At 38.0% G+C, this 18715-nt stretch overlaps 1 protein-coding gene across 2 annotated transcripts in view; it reads right to left on the reverse strand.

Annotated features, from left to right (window-relative positions):
- The window catches only part of MCTP1 (multiple C2 and transmembrane domain containing 1), a 197444-nt gene that overhangs the window by 91222 nt on the left and 87507 nt on the right, over nucleotides 1–18715 (reverse strand). For both annotated transcript variants that reach the window (XM_007425963.4, XM_088130050.1), the window contains one exon: nucleotides 13921–14014. In XM_007425963.4, coding sequence (XP_007426025.2) covers nucleotides 13921–14014 — 94 coding nt within the window. The remainder of the gene's footprint in view (nucleotides 1–13920; nucleotides 14015–18715) is intronic.

The following is an 18715-nucleotide window of genomic DNA, read 5'->3' on the forward strand; positions in this document are numbered from 1 at the left end:
CCCATTCATTCTTTCCTTTACACAGATCAGTCATCCTGGTCCCTTTGCAGAAAAACAGCCCCAAAGCATGATGTTTCCACCCCCATGCTTCACAGTAGGTATGGTGTTCTTTGGATGCAACTCAGTATTCTCTCTCCTCCAAACACCACAAGTTGAGTTTAGACCAAAACGTTCTACTTTGGTTTCATCTGACCATATGACATTCTCCCAATCCTCTTCTGGATCATCCAAATGCTCTCTAGCAGACTTCAGACAGGCCCAGACATGTATTGGCTTAAGCAGGGGGACACGTCTGGCACTGCAGGATTTGAGTCCCTGGCGGCGTAGTGTGTTACTGATGGTAGCCTTTGTTACTTTGGTCCCAGCTCTCTGCAGGTCATTCACTAGGTCCCCCCATGTGGTTCTGGGATTTTTGCTCACCATTCTTGTGATCATTTTGACCCCACAGGGTGAGATCTTGCGTGGAGCCCCAGATCGAGGGAGATTATCAGTGGTCTTGTATGTCTTCCATTTTCTAATTATTGCTCCCACAGTTGATTTCTTCACACCAAGCTGCTTGCCTATTGCAGATTCAGTCTTCCCAGCCTGGTGCAGGTCTACAATTTTGTTTCTGGTGTCCTTCAACAGCTCTTTGGTCTTGGCCATAGTGGAGTTTGGAGTGTGACTGTTTGAGGTTGTGGACAGGTGTCTTTTATACCAATAACAAGGTCAAACAGCTGCCATTACTACAGGTAATGAGTGGAGGACAGAGGAGCCTCTTAAAGAAGTAGTTACAGGTCTGTGAGAGCCAGACATCTTGCTTGTTTGTAGGTGACCAAATACTTATTTTCCACCATGATTTGCAAATAAATTCTTTAAAAATGAGACAATGTGATTTTCTGGATTTTGTTTCTCATTTTGTCTCTCATAGTTGAGGTATACCTATGACAAAAATTACAGGCCTCTCTCATCTTTTTAAGTGGGAGAACATGCACAATTGGTGGCTGACTAAATACTTCTTTGCCCCACTGTAATATCAACTAGAATTACTGCAAGTGCTGTTATTTCCAGAAGTAACAGTCCACTATCATCATTTTCCATATCTTTTACAGAACAACCATTTGGATATTGCACAAATAATTTTCCACTGGATAGTCCTTAGCCTGATATCCAAAGTTTCAATTCCTTAATTTAAGCAACTGTTCTTTTGCATAAGCAAATTTGATAACTAGTGCTGTATGATCAGACCATAAAATAACACAAGTACATAATTTAAAGATACGAATAATGTAAATTCAATAAGAAGGATTAAAAAAAAAAACACTTGTCTGTAGGCGTACTGAAGGGAAACCACCCTCGTCAGTACTGTCACAGTGGGCTTACACTAGCAACCCACAAAATCCAAAACATAAGCAGATCAATTCAGCTTCCGAAGATTATTACAGTATAACTGAGGGATATACGACAGATCTCTCAATAAGAAAAAGGCATAAATACAACACAAAGAATACCTGTTTTCCTAGCCATTTTCATGAGAATCATTTTAGCACCTCATTTCTATTTTGGAAGCAGGGAGAGGGGGGTTAATAATTCCAAGAAACCTGTCCATACAACATGGTTAATTGAATGGATTTAGGTTAGCCCCAAACAAACCTAGGTTAGTTTTGCAGCTTACTTGATTAGGCCATAGTTTCAAACAACTCTCTCCCTATTCCCTATTTGATTAAACATGCTGTGCAAATAGTTTTCATAAATGGTAGGATCTGGCCCACTGTTCACATTCCTTTCATAGGGATCTCAGCCAAACCCCTTCTCTTCCTATATTTGAGCAGGTTTTGAAAATATATTTGTTTTGTACAGGTTTTTATGAATGGTTTTCTGGCATTTGTACCCGTAGTTTTCCTGTTTTGTGTGTCTGAACAAAAGTAAATAAACATTGTTTTTACTGGATATTTTTGCTTTCCTGAGGTTGCCTTGAATTATAGAGGCAAAACAGTATTTCATCTTATTAGGTCTCTGTTGTGTCCCTCTACTCATGGAATGCTACCCACACTACTAGAGGCTTTAGAGAATAAAGAAGAGATTTGGGTAAAATCCCCTTTTCCTGGTTTTTGCTACCTTCCATGTTATTTCAAAATTTCTTGGGGGTGAGTGTGGGTAACCTAAAGCTGCAGAAAGAGGGGAAAAATCAGCTAGATTCACTTCACCCCTTTCCATAGAAAACTCCCTAGGAAGACTAGAGTGTTTCATGAGATGAGGAACATAATTTGTGGAATCAGGTGGGATATAAATTATGCAAATAAATAAATAAAACACAACCCCTGCCTCCATCTATATATCTCTATCTCTATACCTTGGCAGTTACATAAAAATGATATTACCAGAATTTCTTTATAGTTTTCTCTATTGCAGTTCTCAGAACCTGCTTACATAAGCCACTATTCAATCTTAAATTGGCTGCTTTATTATTTATATTGCTCCATCAATGGTCACAAATACTTTACATGGTACAAAAAGGCTTATTATCTACATTTTGACAGCAGAAGTGGCCACATATCTAAGCAACAAAACAATCAGCTTTTCAGTTATATATACCTGGCTAGCATTCTAAACTAGGATGTGATGAAATGGAAAATGTCTTTGGTTTGAGCCCAAAAGAAACACATGGTGACTTAGAAGTTCTGCTGAACTATTCTGGATAGGCTCTTGTTGAGTAGAACCAAATCCCAGAAGATTTTGGTTGTTCCAGATTTCCTCAAAAAAATCCAGAGTGGTCTCATGGGGCAAGTAGGGATGGTTGGCTCATCTCTTTCTCATTTCTACTCTATAAGGACAGTGAACCATCCTGCCTGCTAATTTCAGCTATCTCTTTTCACCATCTCTCCATATGCCAAGCTTTTTGCAGGGTGAGCTGCCACAATTGAGATGGGGTTGTAGTTTGTTTCAGGGTTAGAGTTACGTCTGTTTGCCAAATGCAAGAAAAGTGGAGATGACTAGGTTCTTGGATTAATGAGACACCTGTGAGGGAGCACATTCTGGGGAAAATCTATCTATGTAGCTACTAAGAGTTGACATTAACTTCATGGCAAATAAGAATAAGCACATCTGCTTTCTAATGCAAAAGTTATTAAGTGGCACATCTGTGAGGCAAAGGAGGTTTTTCGGTTTGGGTTGTGTTTCAGTGTGGACTGGAGGTGCTGTATTGTATCAAGGAGCAGGATGGCAGAAATCACTGGAGGAAAGCAGCCAACAGCGTTGAAGAAAGGATCCCTGGAGGAAGGACGAATGCATGACTGAGGACCCAGAAGGAGCAAGCACAGTCGGGAAGTTTGATCTGAGGAACAGATCAGCTGATCAAAGGACTGGAACCACAAATAACTGGAAAGGACAGACCACAAATAACTGCATGGAGAACACAAATAACTGCATGGAGAAGCTTGACCAAGATGCTAGCTTTCTAAGAGGCTTGGGAAAGAAATATTTTTTCCTCTTTCCCTCCTACTCTCAAGGCTAAGAGTAAGAAGGGAGAGTACTGATTAGTAATCTAAAGGAGTTAACGTAACAAAACAATGACCAAATGGAACTGCTGCAGAACTGCAAGAAGCTCTGTATGTACATGCATATTATTTTATGCATAACACTAGTTTAGAATTATAAGCAGAATTATTCACTTTATTTGCACTGTAAGAATTAAAGTCACTCTTAATTCTTCTTCCTTTCCCACCCTCTGACAGAGCTGGAAGCCAAGGATGCAGTAAGAAAAGTAAGACCCTGGGAAGATCAGTAGCAGGAATACTGGTTGAATATGCTGTGCTTGAAGACAAGAATATGGGTGATGGATATATAACTGGCTCAGTCATAATCTCCCCAGTCTTCCCAGTGCCTTCCCTTTCTTACTCCCCTCTAGTGGTAGTATTGATGCCCTTGGCTCTTTCCTATTCTTCCTCTCCTCAAACATTTCTGCCCATAACACAAGCGTTTTCAGTCCCAACACAGACTACTGGAAGTTAGTTGATCCATGCACATAAGAATTCATGCATAGACATTCCTATTCTAAACACACTTTCTAGGAAGTCTCATACTTCTAAGTAGACATTCTCAGATTACACTATCACAGACATTCTCAGATTTCACTATCACTTCAGTTATGTTAGGAGATGCAAATTAGAAGGTTGGGCCAGAGGCTTTAAAAAAATGTAGTTAGATATGTAGTACCATTTCTATGGGAATCTTTCACAAGGAGAAAAAATGTGGCGTGGATGTAGGTGGTTGTGGAAAGGCTGCATAAAATCAAGGAAGTGTATTTTAAAGTGGAAAAACTAGTTAAGATAATCCACCTAAACATTCCCTGGAATGCCTCCTGCCTTTTTATTCTTCCAGAGAATTTTCTTTTCACTAGTGAAACATAGTGACCTAGCTCTAAATTTAAGAATCATCTGTAAAATAGATTCAGAGTAGAATTTTGAATTGAGCCCAGAAATATTTGATGAGCAAAGCAGTTGGAAAAGCACTACTTCAATATAATCATAAGATTTGGTCCTGAAAGCAATCAAACGTTTCCAAAAGTCTCATGTTAAATATGAGGCAGCACCATATACAACATATATGCAGAATCTACACAATGGGCAGAAAAAAATACTGAAGAAGCACTTGATGATATTTGAGGGGGGTAGATCAAAATCAGGAACTATCATAATACTAAAGCAAAGAGATAAGGGGATAATGCTCTGAAGAACTTTGATGGTAAAGACAAACATCTCATGTTACTGGATAATATTGAGTTTACATTGCCAGAGCAATAAAAGAAATGATTGTGCCTCCCCTTCCAGGCTAGTCGTGGGTAGGGTTAAAGTGAATAAAATGAACAAGGTTAAGCAATGGAAGACAAGAGAAGAGATGGGTGTGAGATTATCAGGACATGAGCAAGCTTTCACCTGGATAAAAGGGTTCATTTTTTCAATATTAAAATGGAAGAAATAAGAAGATATTTACAGATTGAATATAAAAAGCAAAGAAGAAAGCTCTGCACTTGTTATTCAAAGCAGATGGGAAGAGAAAAAGCCTTTGAAGGAAAGAGCAGTTGGTTTTGAACATGTTGACTTTCAAAAGGAAAAAAAAAAGGTCTACCTGAGAATATCCTGTAAGCTGTTCTGAAGCAGAGAGATAGAATTGAGTGTCACAAGAAGAGATGAGTAAATCAATCAAGTTTTGCTTCTGCTCATAATTCCATCCAGTTTCCAGTCTGCATTGTAATAAAAATATATGCAGACTCATAATCATATACATTTCCTAAAAATGCATGTCTGCATTCAATCACCTCATTTATACAAGTGTTATGCATTTTTGAGTAAAGAACCGCACTACAAAATTCTCTCAGATCCCAATTTATCAACACTTATTTCTTTGTACACATCTGTATGTTGCTTACTCGTACAACTTTAGGAGACTTACAGTATATAAAACTAAGAACATACCTGAAAACATCTACAGAAGTAATCTGTAATAAAGAAAGATCAGCCCCATCAATCACTCCAAAGTGATCCTTAAGGCTAGTCTATCAATCACAACATCTTATTATATTAATATTGAATAGATGGTGACCTTTTGGGCATTGACTGGATGGCAGAGAGAGTGAGGAGATGTGAGGTAGTTCTCATTCAAACTGTGAATCCAAAGGATTATTGGGGGTTTGGGAATGCTGCAGAAGTGGCCTAAGAAAGCAAGTGATAAGGTCCGGAGACCAAAAAAAAAAAAAATCATGCAGACATACAAAGCTCTGAAGAATCTTCCCAGACCCAAGGAGTTGCAATAAAGCCTTGAAGATACAGGGAGTGGGGTGTATGTATTTTGTATACTGCAACAAACTTCTCAGCAATTTGCCAGTAGAGGATGGCGGGGGAGGGGGAATATATCATTCCTCACCCACTCCCAATGCACATGACCATAATATTGTCATTTTCTAGAGGGTTGTAGCTACAGGGCCTGCATGATGTTGAGATGAGGCAATCTTGGTCTAAGGTACACAGAGTATTTATCTGGACCTGCATTGAAAACTCCTGGAGGTAGGGTTTAAGAAAAAAAAGGGGGGGAGGGAGGCTGCTAGCATCACAGTAACCAAGCTCTGAAAAAAGAAATACACCCCTAAAGGGAAAAGGCTTTTTAAAAAATGTGAGGGGGAATTTTTTTCCTGCAGTACAGTTTGATTTGTCCAAATCATGCTCTGGAACCAGGAACAAGATGAAATTATCACTTCTGGATTGATCCAGCATAGGATGGGCCATTTCAAAAGTACAGAATTTGTTAAGTGGATTGACCTGTCTCCACACAGAATACCCAAAAGATTTCTCTGAGATGGGTGTATGGCCAGGTTTCAAACAAAGAATTCACTATTACGTTGGTCTAGTGAAGATTCAGAATAATCTAGAAAAAGACTAAGAGTGGGTCTCTCTTAACAACATGGCAGAAGAGGCAGCTGAAATCAATTATTCAATTATGACTTTATTTTTAAATACCTTCACTCCAAATTCCAAACAGAAGGATTACACAAATAATCAGACCTGCATTGGATTCAAATAAAGGCTTTGATTTTTGTTGTAGTAATAGGCACATTTTCCATGGAACTGTTTGAATTCTTCAAGGCCATCAGCTGACTATTTACTTTGCTGACAATCTGCCTACAAGCTTTTTATCTACTATCTCCAGAACTTAACCTAAAACCACCTACTCCTCTGACTCAGCTAGAACATGGGTCTACCTATTAAATGAAGTTGGGGTGGGGATGGAGATTGGCTGAGATATATTATGCAGCTGCAAAATTCAGGAGTATAGTATGATGAATAAAAGCATGATTGCTAAGCATTAGTAAGAGAACACTGTTTTCTGGAAATTTTGTTTCCATTCAGAACAGATATATCTTTCAAGCTATACTTCTTTTTCTCTAATGTCAATAACAACTATTTAAAATTTTTCAAAATCATATAAAATTAAGACCATGTGGGGAAAACAAATACATGCTTTAATGCAAGCTAAAACCCCCAAAGCGATCAGTGTTAAAATCCATTCTGTGCATTTCTAATCTGCATCTTTCTGTGAGAAATCAGACACCTAAGATGGTTTAGATAAATGGCTCAATTAATTGTACAGAAGTAACCGTCTTTGAGCTGAACCAGAGCTGTGAGCTCTTTATTAAAAGCACTATTCTGTAGTCCATAACCTTGTTCCTTGACTCCTCTCTAGTTTCCAATTTAAACAAGTCCCTGTGCGGCGTGTTCTAAAGGGCTTTGTCTCCCTGTCATTGTTAAGAGAGCTGAGGCATCCTGGAAGTGTGAAATCAGACCTCATGAGCTGAACGGTTCCCCAGGGAACACTGGACTGTGCAGAAGGTCAAAGTCATGGGCTGGACCATCTGAAAGCACCCTGATCGCCCGTCTGTGACACAGCAAGCAGGGGGAGTGTGTGTGTGAGGAGACTATAATTGAACACATCTTAATTAAAACCCAGATAGCAAAAATAAACTGTTTTCTAGGCAGCCTGTCAAATGCAGACTCCACTAATGAATTTCAGTGTTTTAATTTCTTACAAAAGTAAGACTCAGTTCGTAGTAGTAAAAACAAGGATTCAACATCACATTCACTGTTCTTGTTTCTGCAATAATATTTCATCAACAATATTAATTAAAACATATTAATACTGCATGAAAACACTAAATCATCAACACACTATTATTAAACATACAAAGAATAGAGAGCTAAAGAATTATTTTACATACGATAATCATCCATTATTAAAATGTTTCATAATTTTTTTTTGCTAAATTTTATATTTAATACTCTGTTTTCAAAATAATTTAAGATGCTACATCATAAACAACTTAAGCTGTGGTCTGTCTGAATCACATTTTTAGATATTTTAAGTGATGAGTCCTACTAATTGTTCTTTAGTGGTGGCCTTCATTTGGAAGTTGTGGATTTCCCATGGACAACAACTATCAATCAATCAAAAAGAAAAAAAGGGAAGAAAAAGATTCTGTTTTTGATAACTCTACGGCAAGTTTAATCCCATGATTTTTTAAATTTTCTCAGTGTAGTATATATTTCAACTGATTAAAAAATGCTGTTTTAGTAAAAAAAAAAAAAAAAAAAAAAAGCAACTTTCTCTCCCATTAATCTAATGAAAAACATTCATCAATTTTACATCTCATTGATTACCAAGATTCTCTCTTTCATTGGGAAGAGAATAAATAACCTGTTCATTATTAATAAAACCAAAGACAGGGGTCCAAAATATGCATATGCATTTAATATTATTAGACACGTCCATAATACAAGCAATTATCTGGTCATTGGCACTGCAAAACTATCATCATGGAAATGATGCATCTGAAAGACAAAGAAACTTTGTATTCAAATCTTCAAATATCACAATATGTTTAACAATAATTAAATTTAAAGGAAGGAATTGCTGTTACTAAAAGATTCCACAGCTTTTATTACACAATGGAGCATCTCTAAAAATATATCTGAAAAATGTTTAAGGGCTAGAACCTTTATTTTGGGCATGTCAGTCACACAAGCCTTTACATCTACAGCTGTGCTATATTATTATAGTAAAAGAAATCGTGGAAATGTTCTGTAACTTGCTAATACCAATAAAACAGAGGCATACAATCCTTGGAGGTTTCTATAATCTGCATCATAATTCCAGTCACTACTGTTATGTCTATACTGGAATGGAATTTGGCAAGTCATGAATAACTATCTTTGCAATGTTAATAATAGCCACCAATTAATAGCATGCAATAAGGGTAACAAAATAATCAAATATAAGTACGTCTTACAGCAATACCAAACTTGGCTATTCAGAATAAGATTCACTGATTATCAGCAGGCCTTATTGTAATTTAAGTGGTCGTATGACTGTAGGCATACACACATGTACATACCTTTTTACTATTAGAGCAAAATATTTGTGTATACATGTCTATGAATTATGTTTATACCAGCCTCTTTCATAGATAGTGTCAACAGGACTAAAAAGTAAACTCTCCTTTGAGTCAGGCTTGACTCTTGGTGATTTCAGGGACACTTGGCAACAGTATACAGAGGTTTGCCACAGCTTCCTCTGAGGTATTTTTTTCAACTTTGTAGCTTAGCCTATCAGTCTGGTATTCTCTGGTGGTTTCCTAACCATGTCAAAACCAGGTTTGACCTTGTTCACCTTCCCAACCGAGAACAAGGTCAGACAGGTGCTCCAACCAGCTGAGGCATGAACTAAGATAAAATATTATAAATGTCAGATTCAAAGCTTAGAGATATAAATACAGAAAGAAATCTAATAATAAAAATAAGCACATTACAAATTTATTCTAAATACTGTTCATATTTGAACTTCAGAATTATCTTTCCAATTATTTACAGCACCTAGCAACCATATGGAGCCTTATGGAATATAAAGCAATATATTAAAAATAAAAAATATTTTATCATGAAACAACACTGTTTCCTCTTTCTGTACAACTTGACATGTAAGGCATAAATATCATTTCACAAACAACTAGTTTCTGGAAGGTCTGTAAATATGTGAATGACCCAAATACTTTTTCCCAAATTTTTGAAACCAGAAAACAGACCAAAGTGAAAAATGTCTCAGTGAATATTCCATTGGCTATTAAACAACATATGTTCCCTCTAGATCAGTGGTTTTCAACCTTTTTCATTTCATGGCACACTGAAAAAGTGCTAACTTCACAAATCTCATAGGCGGGGCTTCCAGTTCATGAAGCCGAAAGTCCCATGACCTCACAGGGACTGGGGAGAAGAAATGGAAGCAGTCTACCCCTGGTGATGTCACGGAGAAAGAGTTCTGGCTGCACAACAGTGCAGCACTTCCCATCATTTACTTGTGGCTCACTGATGCAGCACACCTGTGGATCTTTCACAGCACACAAATGTGCCATGGCACAGTGGTTGAGAAACATTGTTCTAGATCACTGGATTTTTCTTCAGACATCACCAGAAAAGTTGTAACACTTATGTTCCATAAATATTTTAATTATTTCTAGAATGGATTAAAAACGTAATAGTTTTTACCTAGGTAATTTCTTACATCATTAACTTTCTAAAAGCAGGCTCTGTATGTGTATGTTTGTGTGCATGGTGTCAATGAACCAATAATCACTACAACCTGAGCATGGTTGCTTAGAGCACTGGTGGGCAATACTTGGTGGAAAAGGAATATATCTCATATTTTGGTAGAGGTTGAAGGCCCAAGTCATATCATACATTTAGACAGAGCTGTTTTGGAGAGAATGAGGAGTTCTTTAACTGTGAATCCCAACTCTAAATTGGAGGGAAAATGTGCCATCAGTTTTCAAAATCATGGTCAGGCCAGCTCTAACAGCTGCAAAAAGGTGATTTGCAGAGCAGCATAAAGCCACGGGCAGATGGTTAGTTCCATTCAGTGTGATAGATCTTAACTTCTGGAAGTATACACGTTCCTGTATCTGATATTTTTACACAGTAATAGATTGCAACATAAATATGTTTACTTAGAGGTGGACCTTTTTTTTCAGTCCCAACAGCTATATAATGTGTTGTCTAGTGGGTCAGGGGTTGAAATATATATATGTGCATACATAAGTCCCATCTAAATAAGTCCCTTTCTGCTTTTCTGCTTCTATTTCCTTCTGGATCACTAAACATAAAGGTTATAAAGAAAACGTAAAACTTTCCCCCTCCTTCAATCTCAACCAAGATATTTTTTTCATTGTTATTATCAATGGAGACACTGATATCTACTATATTGGGTTCCCTGGAGTGAGGTTAAACTTCTTCTTGCCAAGATCAAACAGAGATTCTTCTCTTGATACAATTATGTATATATTTAACTGTGCTATATCAGTGAGCCCTATCATTTCTTACATTGTTAAGTTTAGCAGTAGATATCATAACAACCAACATATGGAGACTGCCCCACCTTCATAGAAGAGACAAGCCCCCTCTGCTTTACACCAAAAAAAGTGTGAGAAAATGGACCAGAGTTTTGCTATTTTAGATTTATGTTCTTAATTATATGTATAGTTATATAATAGGACTATTTTTCTCCATTTAGCACCAGAGACAAAATGAAAGGCCTTTGCATTCTTTTATAGCCATCCAGCAGGACAGAAAAGACTCTTAAACATTATAAAATAATGGCTTTGCAATTTTAGGTAGCTTTTTACAAAACATCGTCCCTGTAAGTCTACAGAAACCAGCTGTGAGCCATCTGCAAGGCTCCTTAAAGATAAACTGATAGTCTCAGTGGTGACCTTGTCACAACAGAGATCCAGCATTTTACCTGGCCCAGTCCTGTGAAAGAGAGCCAGTCTGGTGTAGTGGTTAAAGCACCAGGCTAGAAACCAGGCGGCTGTGAGTTCTAGTCCCACCTTAGGCATAAAGCCCACTGGGTGACCTTGGGCCAATCATTCTCTCTCTCTGCCGTAGGAAGGAGGCAATGGCAAACCACTTCCAAAAATATTGCTAAGAAAACTACAGGGGCTTGTCCAGGCAGTCACCAGGGGTCAATGCTAACTTGAGGGCACACATGCGCATGCACACGCACACACAAGTCTTGGGAAAACAGTTTACAGGCAATCCTCGTTTAACAACCACTCATTTAGCAACTATCAAACTTATGACAGTCCTGAATGAGTGGAAATTGGAACCAGTCCTTGTACTTATGGCCAGCATGGTGTCCCTGTGGCCATGTGATTGTGATCTGGGTGCTCAACGCCCAGCTTGCGATTACATTGCAGCATCCTGCAGTCATGTGATTGTAATTTGCAACCTTCCCTGCAGGCTTCCCATAAGCAAAGTCTATGGGGAAGCCAGCAGGAACTCAGAAGTCATGGTCACGTGAGGTCTTGCTTAACGACCTGCACAATCCTCACTTAACAACAGCAACCATGACTGCTGGAACTGCCATTGCTAAGCAGCATGGTCATGTGGTTTTTTGACTTATGACATTGCTTAACAATGGAGTTTCCAGTCCCAACTTGTGTCATTAAGTGAGGACTACCTGTACAGGTACTCAACTTACGACCATTCGTTCAGTGACTGTTCGAAGTTATGACGGTGCTAAATGAAGGGACTTATGACCCATGCCTGAAGTTATGGTTGCTATAGCACCCCTGCAGTCACAAGATCAAAATTCAGGCACGTGGTAACTCCCCCAATCTATGCCCTTTTAGCCCCCTGCCACCTTCATCACCGTCTTCTTGCTCCTGCTGCTGACAAGACATGCCCAGCCTGGCTACTGGGCCATATGGGACTGGCTTCGCACAGCAAAAAAGGAAAAAAATGCACAAAGCAGCTGAAAGAGGCCATAAAACTCCCCTTTGCGCCACACTTCTGGGCCATAAGGGGCTGGCTTTGCACTGTGAAAAAGGGGGGGGGAAAGCTGAAATCAGCCTCCCCCCCCTTTTTCACAGTGCAAAGCCAGCCCCAGCCCTGCCAAAGGAGTTCCCTTTTACACATCGCAAAGCCAGCCTCATACAGCCCAGGAACATGGTGCAAAGGGGCATTTTGGCATGCTCCAGCCCCTTTAAGCTGCTCCCCCCCCTTTTTTTGCCATGTGGCCCAGCATCCAGGCTGGGCACACCTCATCATAAGCAGGAGCAAGACTACAGCAGCAAAGGTCAGCTGGGGAGGTAGAGCACAGGTGCCGGAGACTTGGAGTGCAGGGTGCCAAGGGCGTCTGGGACTGGGCTGGGATGGCTGCAGCTTCCCAGGACATGGCAAGCAGCCCCAGAGTTGCACGGTTCTGGAGCTGCTTGCTGCCCTGCAAGGCAGGGTGCAGGGCAGCCAAAAGGGCAGAGGGGGGGTAGAGAGGTGGGTGGGGGGAATTGAAGGCAGTCCCTTATCTTACTGAGGCTTGGGGCTGGGAGGGACCAAGCCTGGAATGGCTTGGATGGGGGGGGGGGTTCGGCTAACAACCATTAACATTTGCTTAACAATGGCAATGAGGATTGATAGGGTTGTGGTTGCTAAACAATGCGGTCATGTGACATCTCACTCTACGACCACATCACTTAGCAACTGAAATTCCGGTCCAATTGTGGTCATAAATCAAGGACTTCCTATAATAAAGTCCAAGGATATTGCTTGTAGCTATGTGTCCAACAACATTTCTTTGTGTCTTCTGTTCTTGATGGCCGATTTGATCTAGCCAGGTTGGATTGACCAGGTAACTCAAGAGAATGTCAAACCATCTTTGTAGGAGTGAGTTGCAGATGAGTTGGCAGAAGTGGAAGTGTACCACTCCTCAACAAAGCAACTCTGAATCCTTTGATTCTAGATAACTACCATACAATTATGAGTGTCCCTTTCCTAGGAAGATTCTCAGAAGGAGATAGCTATATAATTTGTATGTTATTGGAAAAAAGTAATTCCATAATATAAACAGAAGAACACACATGATATATCTTTTATAGGGTTTACATAACTATATGAACTTCAGTTATAGAAAGACTAACTTGCAATCTAAGTTATTTTGTTTCCCCATTTTTACAGTATTCTGGACACAGACATGTAATGTTGTTGTACTGTGAACCACTGATAACTTTATTTTGCAAAATATTTAACTTGTTTTCTTTCATTATTTTGTATATACAGTAACTCACTGAAGGCTCTCAAAATAAAACATTTTGAAAGGCATGTGATTGCATCATTTCACCCTTTCAGTCAATATTTCTGGTAAGATTTTGGGCTCTCAAAAGCCCAGATACAAAATTTGCAAAATGGTTTTAAAAAATAAATAACAGAATTCCTCATTAAGCAAGAAAAGAAGAAAGCCTAGCAAACTTAAGTCTTTTATTTGCCATACTGTTGGTTTTGTAAAGTATAATGTTCTAAAATTATTCAGTCGCTATAGATTAGCACAGAAATTAGAAGTAGTTCTTGCCTATAACATCGGCTGCCATCAAACCTTCTGCTCTGATGACCTTCACCTGGAGAAATCCCACATCCTTTATGTTTTGAAACATCTGTATTAGGCTCTAGAAACATACACAAAATTAGGAAGTTAGTCTGAAATCATAAAAAAGCAAAATAGGAAGAGACCATTCCCTCATCCTGATTGCTTACATTACATGTGTTTTCAATATATCCTAATTGTCAAGCTGCACTCAGGTCTAACTCAACCCTTTATTCTGGAACTGGCTTACTTGGCAGAAGACTCATGGGTACAACTTGGCAAGATTAGTCCTAATTGCAGACAAGAAGGAAGCCATAAACATATATTTCCACTGCAGTACACAGAAGTCAAAGCCCACATATATGTACAGTGGTACCTCGGGTTACGATCTTAATCCGTTCTGTGACTCTGGTCGCAACCCGATTTGGTCGCAACCCAAAGCAAATTTTCCCATAAGGTTCAATGTAATTACCGTTAATCCGTTCCAGCGTCCGCAGACCACGTGTCAGGCGGAAAAACGGCTGAGGACCATGCGGCAGGGCGGAAAAACGGCCGCGGACCATGTGGGACGGGCATAAAAATGGCCGCGGACCATGTGGAACGGGTGGAAAATGGCCGCAGACCACATGGCACGAGCGGAAAAATTGCCGCGGACCACGTGGAACGGGCGGAAAATACCCGCAGACGTGTCATGGCGGAAAATGGCCGCAGATCCGGTTCGTAACCCGAGGCGGGGTTCGAAACCTGAGGTAAATTTTTGCGGCCGGAGCTGGTCGCAACCCGAAAAGTTCGTTAGCAGAGGCGTTCGTAACCCAAGGTACCACTGTACAGAGTCCTGGGTTTAATTTCTAGGCCTTTTTCTCCCACTTTCCTGAGTCAACAGGTATTTGACTGATCTCTGGATAGCCTTGGAAGGCACCTGAACTATGTTGCACTAGTTCTCACTGGCATGGAAACCACTGATTCTTGCCATACCACCTTTATTCCTTAACATTAGTTTACATTCAACAGAAAAAATATTCAGTTCTATTTCAAATGCGTGATTTAACATATCTAATTTAAAAGGCTCCTATTTAATATTTGTTGTTTACTATTTAATTGAAATAGTGCACCAGAATTATATCACATGATTAGACCTAGGTCATAATGTATTTCTGTTCTTTAAACCAGAGTTTTAGCAGGTTCTTAAGATGTAATTTAGACACTGAAGGTTTTATGGGTTATCTGTACCAAAACTGAAATTATATATACACACACACACACTTCTGTACTACTTAGCTCTCTTTCCTACAGCTTCCTGATATTCTTCATAAAATTATTAGTAATTATTTTAATAACTTGTTTATAAGTTTTAATTGCATAAAGACAGCATACATATGTTAACATTTCATATATTCTTATGGCATAAAATTATAGTTAGTATAACTATATAATCAATAGTTTATAAAATACAATTAAAATATTTTATAAAAGTTTTGTCTTTTAAAAATAAAACAGCAAGTAAATAATGAATTTCTAAACACTTTAACAGGTTAAAGCCCTTTAAAGCAGCAAACCTGGATTTACATTAATGTTCTTTTCTATTATGGTGCAAGATGTAAATTCTTAATGGTATTTTGTTTGACAAAAATGTTTTCTGCTTGAAAAAGTTTAAATCTTAACCATTAATGTATTAGACAGACCTATTTATTAATAAGAATGAGACACAAAGCCCACAATATACATCCCACAAATGACTGTTGAGCAGAGATACAATGTTCAGCTGAGACAATGTAGTTTATATGCCACATCAATCTTCACATATAAATGCATTTCTGTCTCTAGCATTCTATAGGATCACTAATACATGAATAATATAACTGTTAACTTTTAATTTTATAATATTTGCCTATTAGAAATGTGCTTAATCAGAGAGGCAACCCTAAGTCTCACCCCCCACCTCCCTTTATTTTCTTGATGTGGTTTCAAACTGGTTCTTAAAGAAAACACAAAAATTGTGTTTGTTGGTACTATCAAATATTACAGTTCTCAAAAAGGTTTGAGGACTTTTTTTTTTGGTCAATCCTGGCACTTTAATACAGATATTTTCCAGTTCCATGCTATGTTGAACAAGGCAGGCAGGCATGGTGAAACTAAAAGTCTGTTTTGTTGGTTTGAAACTATATTTGTCTTGCATTTCCTGTAACATAGAATAAAAGCAAAAGTTGACCTTTTCACCTATATGCACATCACATTCATTTAAAAAGGCACAGCAATATTTTGCCCACTATTATTTGCCAGTGGGATAATTATAGTTTGAACTTTTAGATTTTGCTAGTCAGCTGATTTAGTGCAATTTACTGCATTTCTGACAATCTCAACCAATGACATACTGCAGATTATTGTAGGATTTTGTGAAAAGCAAATGACTTTAATACATTACTTTAAACATGCAACTTAAAGTAATGATTTATGAGATGATTATCAGTCTTCTTATTTATGAAGATTGTTGGAGGCCTCAAAATCCAGATGGTATCAGAGGCTTGAAATTTCCATAGCACAGAAATCTATGATTTGCTGTGAATCCTTTCAGCCCTCAATAGATGGGAAGAGATTGAAATGCTCTGGAGATGAGTCCTCTTTATTTTTTTAATGAAAGGCTGTATAATATATTTTCTGTATGGCTGCAGCAGCTGTCAGGGAGAGCATCTCAGTTCAGCTCTATTATGGGAGAACCAATACCCCATCCTATGGCATCAAGATACACTGAGGGGCCAGCACTGATTGACAGCTTGTCACCATGACGTCTTATTCCATCTCTGTTATGGAGAAAATTAATGTCACACCACCAGCCTTATGACTTGCTGTCATCTTATAACTGCTCACCTTTTATCAATGCTCTAAATAACATTTCAAGCCCATCGTCTCACGGTGGACAATCTGGTCAAGGGACATTAAATCGGATGACTGTGAAATGTCATAATAAAAATGGAATGCTAACAACTTCTTCACTAAACTAGCTTCTCTGGTTTTTAAACTGTGACAAGGGGGAGCAGGGGTTCACCATACCCGTTCTGAAAAGGTCAGAGAATCTCTCTTTTGGTGTGCTACCCATTATGGCCCTCCTCCCATCCCAAAAGGAATTAATCTTTTCATACAATTGTGATAAAATGGTTCAAACAGTAATGCCTGTTTAATTTGTAGGGCTCTGATGTTCAGCTACAAATGGTTAAATGACAGTAATAGAGTCATTTTCCAAGATTATTTGATCTGATGGCAGGGTCAGTGCATTTACTGTTTTCAGTCTCAAAAATAGGTGCAAAACACATTTTTAAATGGAAAAGCCTCTTTTTAAATGCTTTAAAAATAAAACTCTACGAATAATTTTATAATAAAAGAAATCATGTATTTTTCAGATACCCAGTAATATTTTATTTATTATTTAGCAAAAGACAACAGCACTAATGTTGAAGGTTTCCTATAAAACATGTAGGGATGGAGATTTCCTACAAAAATATGTAGGACATAGGCTATTTCCATATACATTATGATGCTGTTATTTATCCAGGCTTATTGCAGCTACGTATGGTTTATGTTAATGAACCAAGTTATTCAGCTTGTAAGTAAACAACGTTGTGATGTCTGAAACAATCATCTTGATGATCAGATGGTTTTTCAATTTCATACTTTTTTTAAGAAAAATTGATGTTTCTGTTCTCTATTAAAATTTGTTTAAACTAATAAAAATATTTGGGGAAAAAGAGACATAGGTCCAAAACTTGTGATTTACTGGATATTTGTTTAATATTGTAAGATAATCAGGACAATGAACATCCTCTGCTTCACATTATCCTGGTAATCTCTATACTTGATACCAAAACGTGTATCTCATTACAATTAATCTCTGAAAAATGCATTTATCTACTAAGATCTAGTCTGACAGATCACCTTGCCTTGGTTGATTCAAAAATCTGAAATAATATTTGTAATCATTAGTTTTCAGACAGTGCACTTCTTAGTTCTCAGTTGATTTGGAAATATAATGTTTAGCCTTGCTAAGTCACCTCTATTAAACAGTGTTTATGATAATACTATTGGTGTATGATTTGTACAATCACTTGCAGACAGCTGATTCAGTGGAGATAGGTAGAATAAATTTGCTGAAGCACACATCCTGCTAATCTGTTTGAAGAATATTGTACAGCAATAGTACTAGCACTTCATGTTATCTGCCCAGCCTGATAAGGTACATCTTTATTAAATTCACTTATTGAGAGGATGTCAACCATTGAATAGGAATATTTTAAAACAAAAAAGAAAAATTAAACAGTCCTCTGTTAGTCAGAGTTTAGTTTAATGGCACAGTGTCTAGAGATGACTTCTAAACACCTGGCAGCCGTGTACAATAAAAGCTTTGTAATTTTAGGGAAGATAGCTTTTCTTCTTTCTTCTTTGTGTTTAGTAAGTCAGTTTTAGTGAATCCAATATTAATAAAAGCTGGAGTAAGAGCTCCCCTTGCTGTTCTTTTACTAAAACTACACAATTGCTTCTATGATATGAGGACAGGCTTTTTTTTTTCAAGATGTTCAACCCAGATTTTAAGCATTCAGTATCCTTATTATTTCTTTATACAGTGGGGCAAAAAAGTATTTAGTCAGCCACCAATTGTGCATGTTCTCCCACTTAAAAAGATGAGAGAGGCCTGTAATTTTCATCATAGGTATACCTCAACTATGAGAGACAAAATGGTGAAAAAAATCCAGAAAATCACATTGTCTGATTTTTAAATAATTTATTTGTAAAT

The sequence above is a fragment of the Python bivittatus genome, unplaced genomic scaffold (assembly GCF_059951505.1).
Source record: "Python bivittatus isolate LINGU-HERP-01145 unplaced genomic scaffold, Pbiv_v1 ctg000850_np1212, whole genome shotgun sequence".
Classification (NCBI taxonomy): Eukaryota; Metazoa; Chordata; class Lepidosauria; order Squamata; family Pythonidae; genus Python; species Python bivittatus.